The sequence below is a fragment of the Zea mays genome, chromosome 3, assembly GCF_902167145.1.
Source record: "Zea mays cultivar B73 chromosome 3, Zm-B73-REFERENCE-NAM-5.0, whole genome shotgun sequence".
In the NCBI taxonomy this organism is placed as follows: domain Eukaryota; kingdom Viridiplantae; phylum Streptophyta; class Magnoliopsida; order Poales; family Poaceae; genus Zea; species Zea mays.
Window position 1 is genome coordinate 12,167,698 of NC_050098.1, and position 10,782 is coordinate 12,178,479.

The window sequence follows — 10,782 nt, forward strand, 5'->3', positions numbered from 1 at the left end:
CGGATTCGGCGAGGGCCTCGGCGTACTCCACGCACTCCACGTCGCATTCGTACGCGTGTCGGTACGTGGGGCCGACGGTGATGACCCCGTTGGGGCCCGACATCTTGAGCTTGAGGTAGGTGTAGTTGGGGACGACCATGAACTTGGCGTAGCATGGCCTCCCTAGCACTGCGTGGTAGGTTCCTCGGAACCCGACCACCTCAAACGTGAGGGTTTCCCTTCGGAAGTTGGAGGGAGTCCCGAAGCAGACGGGTAGATCGAGTTGTCCGAAGGGCTGGACGTGTTTCCCGGGGATGATCCCGTGGAAAGGCGCCGCGCCCGCCCGGACCGAGGATAGATCGATCTGCAGGAGCCTGAGGGTCTCGGCGTAGATGATGTTGAGGCTGCTGCCTCCGTCCATGAGGACCTTGGTGAGCCTGACGTTGCCGATGACGGGGTCAACAACGAGCGGATATTTCCCCGGGCTCGGCACGCGGTCGGGGTGGTCGCCCTGGTCGAAGGTGATGGGCTTGTCGGACCAGTCTAGGTAGACTGGCGCCGCCACCTTTACCGAGCAGACCTCCCGACGCTCTTGCTTGCGGTGTCGAGCCGAAGCGTTCGCCACTTGCCCACCGTAGATCATGAAGCAGTCGTAGACCTCGGGGAACTCCCCTGCCTTGTAATCCTCCTTCTTATCGTTGTCGTGGGCCCTGCCACCTTCCGCAGGTGGCCCAGCCTTGTGAAAGTGGCGCCGAAGCATGGCGCACTCCTCAAGGGTGTGCTTGACGGGCCTATGATGATAGGGGCACGGCTCCTTGAGCATCTTGTCGAAGAGATTGGCGCCTCCGGGAGATTTCCGAGGGTTCTTGTACTCAGCGGCGGCGACAAGGTTCGTGTCGGTGGCGTCGCGTTTCGCTTGCGACTTCTTCTTGCCTTTCTTCTTGGTGCTGCGCTGAGTGGATGCCTCGGGCACATCTTCCGGCTGGCGGCCCTGGGGCTGCTTGTCCTTCCGGAAGATGGCCTCAACCACCTCCTGGCCAGAGGCGAACTTGGTGGCGATGTCCATCAGCTCGCTCGCCCTGGTGGGGGTCTTGCGACCCAGCTTGCTCACCAGGTCGCGACAGGTGGTGCCGGCGAGGAACGCGCCGATGACATCCGAGTTGGTGACGTTGGGCAGCTCGGTGCGCTGCTTCGAGAATCGCTGGATGTAGTCCCGGAGAGACTCTCCCGGCTGCTGGCGGCAGCTTCGGAGATCCCAGGAGTTCCCAGGGCGCACGTACGTGCCCTGGAAGTTGCCGGCGAAGGCTTGGACCAGGTTGTCCCAGTTGGAGATCTGCCCCGGAGGCAGGTGTTCCAGCCAGGCTCGAGTGGTGTCGGAGAGGAACAGGGGGAGGTTGCGGATGATGAGGTTGTCATCGTCCGTTCCACCCAGGTGGCAGGCCAGCCGGTAGTCCGCGAGCCACAGTTCCGGCCTCGTCTCCCCCGAGTACTTTGTGATAGTAGTCGGGGTTCGGAACCGGGTCGGGAACGACGCCCGTCGTATGGCCCGATTGAAAGCTTGTGGACCGGGTGGTTCGGGCGAGGGACTCCGATCCTCCCCGCTGTCGTAGCGTCCCCCACGCCTGGGGTGGTAGCCTCGGCGCACCTTCTCGTCGAGGTGGGCTCGACGGTTGCGGTGATGGTGCTCGTTGCCGAGGCGACCCGGGGGCGCAGGCGCTGTGTTGCGCGTGCGCCCGGTGTGGACCGAGGCTTCCCGCATGAATCGGGAAGTCGCGGCGCGATGCTCCGAGGGGTAGCCCTGCCTTCGGGAGGCAGAGCTTTCGGCCCATTGGACCGCGGCATCCTCCAGGAGATTCTTGAGCTCTCCCTGGATACGCCGCCCTTCGATGGTTGATGGCTCCGGCATCGCGCGGAGAAGTATCGCTGCTGCAGCCAGGTTCTGGCCGACCCCACTGGAAGCCGGTGGCGGCCTTGCCCTGACATCGTCGGCGATGCGGTGCTGGATGCCTTGGGGTAGATGACGCGCTTCTCCGGCCGGAGGTTGGCCTGTCCATTCCTGCCCGATGTCCCGGCGGAACGGCTCAAGTGTTCCTGCTCCCTCGTCGAGCCTGGTCTGCATCTGATTTGCTCGAGCTGTGAGTCCTGACCCCCCGCAGGGACTGGGATCACAGCTAGCTCCCGAAGGATGTCAACGCGAGGCGCAGGCCTAGGGGGATCACCGTTTTCCGGTATACCAAGATGGTTGCCTTCGCCGGGACCCCCTAGATCGACGTGGAAACATTCACGACTTGGGCCGCAGTCCTCGTCGCCGAAGCTGCGGCTACCGTCGGAACAATCGGAAAGGCAGTAGTCGCATGCGGTCATGAAGTCCCGCATGGCACTCTTGGTCGACGGGTGGTGACGAAGTCGCGTCAGGGGCAGACTGCACCGTCGTCTCGGGTACGAGGGTGACGCCCAGCAAGTCCCTTGCGAGCGTGCTGGCGTCGTTCGTTTGCTTGGAGTTGGCGTGTTGTGGGGAAACGGCGCTCGTCTTCGTCTCAGACGTGAGGTCGATGCCCGACGTGTCCCCCGTTGGGGCGCCGGCGCCGTTGACTCGCTCGACAGCCGACAAGGTGTCGCCTCCTGCTTGGCCTTGGTTGCCCCGCCTCCTCCTCCGTCGGTGGGGGAGGCGACGGGACAAACCCGAATGTTGCTCTTCCGCCACGTGGGGAAGACGTCGTCGATTCCGCCGCCGGCGGGCGGGTTGTCGGCCACCATTGTCACTGTCGCGCGGCGGGGGAAGGAGTATCATGTTGTAGCCGCCGTCGAGGGACATGAACTCAAGACTCCCAAAACGGAGCACCGTCCCGGGCTGGAAAGGTTGCTGGAGACTACCCATCTAGAGCTTGACGGGAAGCTGTTCGTCAACACGCAGCAGTCCCCTACCTGGCGCGCCAACTATCGGCGTTTCGACCCCGGGGGGTCCCTGGACCGACGAGTAAATTGTCGCCGCGTGCCCCAGCCCAGATGGGTCGGCGCGAGACGGAGCGCGAAGGGGGGAAAACCAGAGGGAGACAGGCGTAAAGGGGAAACCTGCGGCCTTCGTGTTTGTCCCGCGCCCAGGTCGGGTGCGCTTGTAGTAGGGGGTTACAAGCGTCCGCGTGGGAGGGGGCGAGAGGCCTGCACGCGCCGTCCCGTCCTCCCCGCACGACCAACCTTCCCGTAAGAGAGCCCTGGGCCTTCCTTTTATAGGCGTAAGGAGAGGGCCCAGGTGTACAATGGGAGGTGTAGCAGTGTGCTAACGTGTCTAGCAGAGAGGAGCTAGCGCCCTAAGTACATGCCGTCGTGGCAGCCGGAGAGATTTTGGCACCCTGTTCATGAGATGTTGTGGCCGTCGGAGGAGCGCTGGAGCCTGGCGGAAGGACAGCTGTCGGGGCTGTCGAGTCCTTGCTGACGTCTCCTTGCTTCCGTAAGGGGCTGAGAGCCGCCGTCGTCATGGAGCACGCGGGACACCATCATTACTTGTTTACCGGGGCGAGCCAGATGGGACGTCGGTCTTGTTCCCCGTAGCCTGAGCTAGCTAGGGGTATGGTAATGATGGCCCCCATGTGACGTGGTCGGTCCGAGCCCTGGGTCGGGCGAGGCGGAGGCTCCTCCGAGGTCGAGGTCGAGTCTGTCTTCCGTGGTCGAGGTCGAGTCCGAGCCCCGGGTCGGGCGAGGCGGAGACCGTCTGCTGAGGCCAGGGCTGAGTCCGAGCCCTGGGGTCGGGCGAGGTGGAGGTCGTCGTCTTCCGAGGCCGAGGCCGAGTCCGAGCCCTAGGGTCGGGCGAGGCGGAGCTTGTCGTCTTTCGGGGCCGAGGCCGAGTCCGAGCCCTAGGGTCGGGCGAGGCGGAGCTCGTCGTCTTCCGGGGCCGAGGCCGAGTCCGAGCCCTGGGGTCGGGCGAGGCAGAGCTTCCTATGGCGCCCGAGGCCGGACTGAGCTGCTGTCAGGCTCACTCTGTCGAGTGGCACAGCAGTCGGAGCGGCGCACGCGACGCTGTCCTCTCGTCAGGCCGGTCAGTGGAGCGGCGAAGTGACTGCGGTCACTTCGGCTCTGTCGACTGGAGGGCGCGCGTCAGGATAAGGTGTCAGGTCATGCTCGCATTAAATGCTTCTGCGGTGCGGTCGGTCGGTGGGGCGATCCATCCAAGGTTGCTTCTTGGCGAAGACTGGGCCTCGGACGAGCTGAAGGTGTGTCTGTTGCTTGAGGGGGCCCTCGGGCGAGACGTGAATCCTCCGGGGTCGGCTGCCCTTGCCCGAGGTTGGGCTCGGGCGAGGCGAGATCGTGTCCCTTGAGTGGACCGAGCCTTGACTTAATTGTACCCATCAGGCCTTTACAGCTTTGTGTTGATGGGGTTACCAGCTGAGATTAGGAGTCTTGGGGGTACCTCTAATTATGGTCCCCGGCAACGTTACATGTAGTCACACTCTGGGTGGTTGAAACAGTGGTCGGAGTGGGAACAGTACCCCGTATTCGCGCCCTGACCATCGTCGTGGCAGTGTGGCGGTAAAGGTATATTAGACCGTAGTTGTATCATCTTTTGTTGACTTTGGCACCTTCAGTGGGCAGGTGAACGTCGAACACATGTTTTAGGATCGTTCTGGGATCGGAGTGGTTGGTCGAGTCGAGCACCTTCCGGAGCATCGACCGAGACGCCCTCGGACGAATCAAAAATGCGCTGCTCGTGTCTGCGTCCCTGTCTGAGGTTGGCTCGGACGAGTCGTGACTTAGGTCCCTCGGGTCTTGATAAAGTTGAGAGCGTGTTTGCTTATAACCTCTTTTTATTCAAGCGTCTAGACTTTTGAAGCTGGTGATCCGAATGACTCTAATTATAGTACCCGACACTCTTGTACATGTACTCCTTGCTATGGTCGCTACTCGCTAGTGATCTTAATATCTGGCGTCGTCGTTTCCGTGTCTGCGAACTATCAGGCGATGGTGTAACTTCTGACTGCTTTGTATCCCGTTTTGCATTCTACTCGAGTGATTCGACATTAAATCAAAGGTTAATTGTATACATGCTATTTATTTTTTATAAAATTGGATGATTAGTTTATTTTAATGGTGACTAGTTTCCAAATTTTATAAATTTGAGTGGCATGTTGCGACTGACCCTTAAATTAATGTAAGTTGGGCGCCGTCCCCCGTTTATTTAAAAAAAAAACTTGTAGGCCACTACTCTCTCTTTTTTTTTTAAAAAAAAAATACTAGACTCGAGACGAGATCCGTGGAACAGGCGGAGACTACGCGTGCGCGGGGAGGTAGCCCGGCTGGATTCATCGCCCCCGCGACGTGCGCCATTTCTCCAGCACACACGCACCGGACGCGCAAGGAAAACAAGTCACAAATGGCACACCCGGGGTCCCATTCCATCCCAAGCTCGGATCTCGCTCCCCGTTGCTGCGCGCCGCGTGCGTGACGGTGCGGCACCAGCACACCACTCCGTCGGCGTCGATCCAGCCATATAATAATCTCGCTCGCCCGATCGGATCGGCTTCACTTCCCACGATTTGGCTTCCTTTTCTACCCCGCAGGCCGCGGCGCGTAGTCTTCTGCTCTCTAGCTCACCATCACCGTCGTCATCAATCACGGTGACCTTGCCCTCGCTGCTCGACTGGAACCGGTAATCTTGCTCTGCCCTCCCTTGTCCCTCGCTTTGCTCTAACCAGTGGTGCTTAACCAAAGGCTCTGCTGCTAGTGCCTCGCTCAGATCTGCCCCGTTCCACTCCCCGCTGTTGGCTGTTGCTCTGCTCTCATCGTCTTCGGCCGGGAAAGGTGGGGGCAGGCAGCCGTTGCTCCGTTGGCTGGCACAGCTGCCGTCTTTCCGTTCGTTTCGCGGCTGCGTGTCTGCGCGTGGCCTCTTTACTTGTCCGGTTGTCCCTAGCGCGTGTCCTGTCCTCTTGCTCATGCCCTTCCGCGCTTCCGCAGGACGCTGCTGCTGCTGGTAGGCTGACAGCGAGGAGGACGAGACGAGGGGGCCATGGCTCAGATCTTGCTCCACGGCACGCTCCACGCCACCATCTTCGAGGCCGAGTCGCTCTCCAACCCGCACCGCGCCACTGGCGGCGCCCCCAAGTTCATCCGCAAGGTACTCCCCGGTCTCCCCTTCACCTTCTCCCTTTCCTGTCACGCAACGATCTCTTCCATTCCATTTCCACCGCGCCCGACTTGGCATTCTAGCATCCATCAGTCGTGCCAACTCGCGACGAGTGATGCGGTTAGTACAGCAGACAGGTCAATCATTCAATGAATTTCATGAATTCCACCACTGCCTGCCTCCAGATTACTCTCTGCCGTCCATCATTAACGGCCAGGTTACTGTTCTACGTAATTTTGCTCAAGAGAGCTTTTTTTTCCCCTGCAGTCACTGGAGTAGTTCCCTTCGATCAGTCTATTTTAGGCTCGTCTCGAAGTATGCCTGCCTCGTGTCTCACCGGATTCGTCTTTTGCTCTGCTAACATGACATGTTCGTCTCGTTTCGACAGCTTGTGGAAGGGATCGAGGACACCGTGGGTGTCGGCAAGGGCGCCACCAAGATATATGCCACCGTCGATCTCGAGAAGGCCCGTGTCGGGCGGACCCGGATGATCTCCAACGAGCCCGTGAACCCTCGTTGGTACGAGTCCTTCCACATCTACTGCGCGCACATGGCCGCCGACGTCATCTTCACCGTCAAGATCGACAACTCCATCGGGGCCTCGCTCATCGGGAGGGCCTACTTGCCTGTCCAGGACCTCCTGGGAGGGGAGGAGATCGACAAGTGGCTTGAAATCTGCGATGAAAATCGTGAGCCTGTTGGGGACAGCAAGATCCATGTGAAGCTCCAGTACTTTGACGTCGGCAAGGACCGTAACTGGGCGAGGGGTGTCCGGAGCACCAAGTACCCTGGTGTCCCTTACACCTTCTTCTCGCAGAGGCAGGGGTGTAAGGTTACTCTGTACCAGGACGCTCATGTGCCGGACAACTTTGTTCCCAGGATCCAGCTCGCTGATGGCAAGAACTATGAGCCGCACAGGTGCTGGGAGGATATCTTTGATGCTATAAGCAAGGCTCAGCATTTGATTTACATCACTGGCTGGTCCGTGTACACAGAGATCACCTTGGTCAGGGACACCAACAGGCCAAAACCTGGTGGTGATGTTACTCTTGGGGAGTTGCTCAAGAGGAAGGCCAGTGAAGGTGTCCGGGTGCTTATGCTGGTGTGGGATGACAGGACTTCTGTCGGCCTGCTTAAGAAGGATGGCTTGATGGCTACCCATGATGAGGAGACTGCAAATTACTTCCATGGCACGGATGTCAACTGTGTTCTGTGCCCTCGCAACCCTGATGATTCTGGCAGCTTTGTCCAGGATCTGCAGATATCAACTATGTTCACGCACCACCAGAAGATAGTAGTAGTCGACCATGAGATGCCGAACCAGGGATCCCAGCAAAGGAGGATAGTCAGCTTCATTGGTGGCATTGACCTTTGTGATGGAAGATATGATACCCAGTACCACTCCTTGTTCAGGACGCTTGACACTGTCCATCACGATGACTTCCACCAGCCGAACTTTGAGGGTGGATCAATCAAGAAAGGTGGCCCAAGGGAGCCATGGCATGATATCCACTCACGGTTGGAAGGGCCAATCGCTTGGGATGTTCTTTACAACTTTGAGCAGAGATGGAGAAAGCAGGGTGGTAAGGACCTCCTTGTGCGTCTCAGGGATCTTCCTGACATTATCATCCCCCCTTCTCCTGTGATGTTCCCGGAGGACAGAGAGACATGGAATGTTCAGCTCTTCAGATCCATCGATGGTGGTGCTGCTTTTGGCTTCCCCGAGACTCCCGAGGAAGCTGCAAGAGCTGGGCTTGTGAGTGGAAAGGATCAAATCATCGACCGGAGTATCCAGGATGCATACGTAAACGCCATACGGAGGGCGAAGAACTTCATCTACATTGAGAATCAGTACTTCCTTGGAAGTTCATACGGCTGGAAGCCCGAAGGCATCAAGCCGGAAGAAATCGGTGCTCTTCACTTGATTCCGAAGGAGCTCTCGCTGAAGATTGTCAGCAAGATTGAAGCTGGGGAGCGGTTTACTGTTTATGTTGTGGTGCCAATGTGGCCTGAGGGTGTTCCAGAAAGCGCTTCTGTTCAGGCAATCCTTGACTGGCAAAGGAGAACGATGGAGATGATGTACACTGACATCGCACAAGCTCTCGAAGCCAACGGGATTGAAGCAAACCCCAAGGACTATCTCACTTTCTTCTGCTTAGGTAACCGTGAGGTAAAGCAGGAGGGAGAATATGAACCAGAGGAGCACCCAGAACCTGACACTGATTACATCCGGGCTCAAGAGGCTAGGAGGTTTATGATCTATGTTCATACCAAAATGATGATAGGTAATCTTTGCCCCTCGTATTGTGCTATATTTCATATTTATGTTTACTAATTCTTTAAACGCAGTTAAATTTACTGATACAGAATATATTATGTTATATGTTCACATCTAGACCATGTTTTCTGTAGCTACAAAGCATGCATTTCTGCTTTACGTGTATTGGAAGCAAGGGATCGCTTTAAAATCTGAAGTATAACTATTTTAGAGAGCAGCAGAATCAACTTAAAGCAGAAAGTATCAGGGAGAAATCGTCCTATCCTGCTTTGTCCAAAGATTTCATTCTCTTTTCGATTGAAACCAAATAAAACCAAGGGGGTATAGTTATGGTGTGTTGGGTTGAGGAGCGGAGAAAAATGGAGCGGCTCCATTCCTGGAGTCTACATATGGCAAGTTTTTGGGGTGCTCTCGCTCCACCAAAACGACCGGATGTGAGCGCTTTTGTGGATGATAGCATAGCATTGGGCACCCTGATTAAATTGTTTTCTTTTCTTGGCTTCAGAGGCGTTAGATTTTCGGTGCATGATAACCCTCTATTTATCCATGCATTATGCTATATAATATGTCGATAGTTCCTTTTAATAGGCCATATATCTTTTATTTATCACTATTTAGGAGTATTGGCTGTTGTTGTTGTGAAACTTACTTTTCTGATGTGCCGATGTGCATATGTTTGGAGCAACATGTTTTTTAGTTAAAAGCAAAACTATACTGGACAGTAAAGCCATCAATACAAAGCAACAAATATTACGAGGGGCTGTCCTATGCTCATATAATTCTACTTTTTTTTTAAAAAAAAGGAACTAACACTCTTTTCAAACGAGTAAAAAATAAATTCAAAGTATGCAGTTAGTTACTCTGTCTCGGTAGCAAAGTGTTGAACAGTCAAATTCCTGCTTGAATTGCTCTCTTGCTTGGTCTGAAAGGCATACATTTTGTTGATGAAGATGGTAACGATTTTTGTTTGGTTTCAGTGGACGACGAGTACATCATCATTGGGTCCGCCAACATCAACCAGAGGTCCATGGACGGTGCCAGGGACTCCGAGATCGCCATGGGCGCGTACCAGCCGTACCACTTGGCGACTAGGCAGCCTGCCCGGGGCCAGATCCATGGCTTCCGGATGTCTCTTTGGTACGAGCACCTGGGAATGCTGGAAGACGTCTTCCAGCGGCCCGAGAGCGTAGAGTGTGTGCAGAAGGTGAACGAGGTCGCCGAGAAGTACTGGGACCTGTACTCGAGCGACGACCTGGAGCAGGACCTCCCGGGCCACCTCCTCAGCTACCCGATCGGTGTCACTGCCGACGGCAGCGTTACCGAGCTGCCCGGGATGGAGAACTTCCCCGACACCCGCGCCCGCGTCCTCGGGAACAAGTCGGATTACCTCCCGCCCATCCTCACCACATAGAGTGCACACTGCAGGCAGCGCCATGGCTGCTCTCCTCTCTGGCCTCACCTTGGTGTCCCTGTGTTTGTGTTTGGGACACTGGAGGTTCAGATTGCAGTGTTGATATTATATCCCCCCTCCGTCCAGAGGGATTCGACGTTATTGAGTCATAATAAAATGCATTGTGCACGGTGGGAGACTGGGAGGATAGGAATTATAGTTGTTTATTACAGTACGACTGCTTACTGCATCCAGATTGTGTTGTCCCTTGTCTGGTGTAGCTTCTGTTGCTTGCTGCGTTGCAGTGCCGGAAGTGACTCCAGATTTCAGAACTTAAACATGATTGCTTGTTCAAGTGTGTGCTGCTAAATGTCAAACTGTCGATGTCATGCTACAACAACAATATTGATAATCTCTCATCTTTCTATAAAGACCTTTAAACCTGGTGAAAAATCTCCTGCTGCTCAATAGATCCAACGCCCTATAAAGACCTTTATTAAACGTGGTCTCCTGAGAGCCCTATAAAGACCTTTAGGGTGTGTTTAGTTAGGGAGCCAACTAGAATGGAACAACTTCATTCCAATTTCTGAGAACGGAATCGCTCTATTCTATGTTTGGTAAGTAGAATGGAGCCACTACGTTTTTTGTTTGGTTGGAGAGCGTATTAGAGCAGAGCCGCTCCGTTCTGCGTTTGGTTGAGAAGTGCATTGACGTTTTCTCTATCCTTGTCTTCAACCTCCATGTGCATTTGCAAACATTTATCTTCAATCTCATGATGTATAAAATATGAGCATCTAGAAGATATAATCCAAATACGAACTGAGGCCAAAGGCCCTGCATCGCCCTCATACCTAACTGAACACACACCAAGCCTCGAATACAGACTGAACACGAGCTGACATAGAACAAGCTTGAATGTAAACTGAACACTCAACATATTCATTGACTAGCAAGCTACAACTCCAATTAAATGGTTTGTCAGACTACAACTCTGATTAAGCAGGATTAATCTATTATCTT

At 55.4% G+C, this 10,782-nt stretch overlaps 1 protein-coding gene across 7 annotated transcripts; it reads left to right on the forward strand.

Moving 5' to 3' along the window:
- The first annotated feature begins 5,147 nt into the window (after positions 1-5,147).
- On the forward strand, positions 5,148-10,139 carry LOC542702 (phospholipase D). 7 transcript variants are annotated; one of them, XM_035966098.1, is made up of 5 exons: positions 5,219-5,620; positions 5,696-5,823; positions 5,926-6,085; positions 6,483-8,379; positions 9,350-10,139. In XM_035966098.1, the coding sequence occupies exons 3-5, from the start codon at positions 5,978-5,980 to the stop codon at positions 9,781-9,783; spliced, it is 2,439 nt and encodes an 812-aa protein (XP_035821991.1). In that variant the 5' UTR covers positions 5,219-5,620; positions 5,696-5,823; positions 5,926-5,977; the 3' UTR covers positions 9,784-10,139.
- The last annotated feature ends 643 nt before the right edge of the window (positions 10,140-10,782 follow it).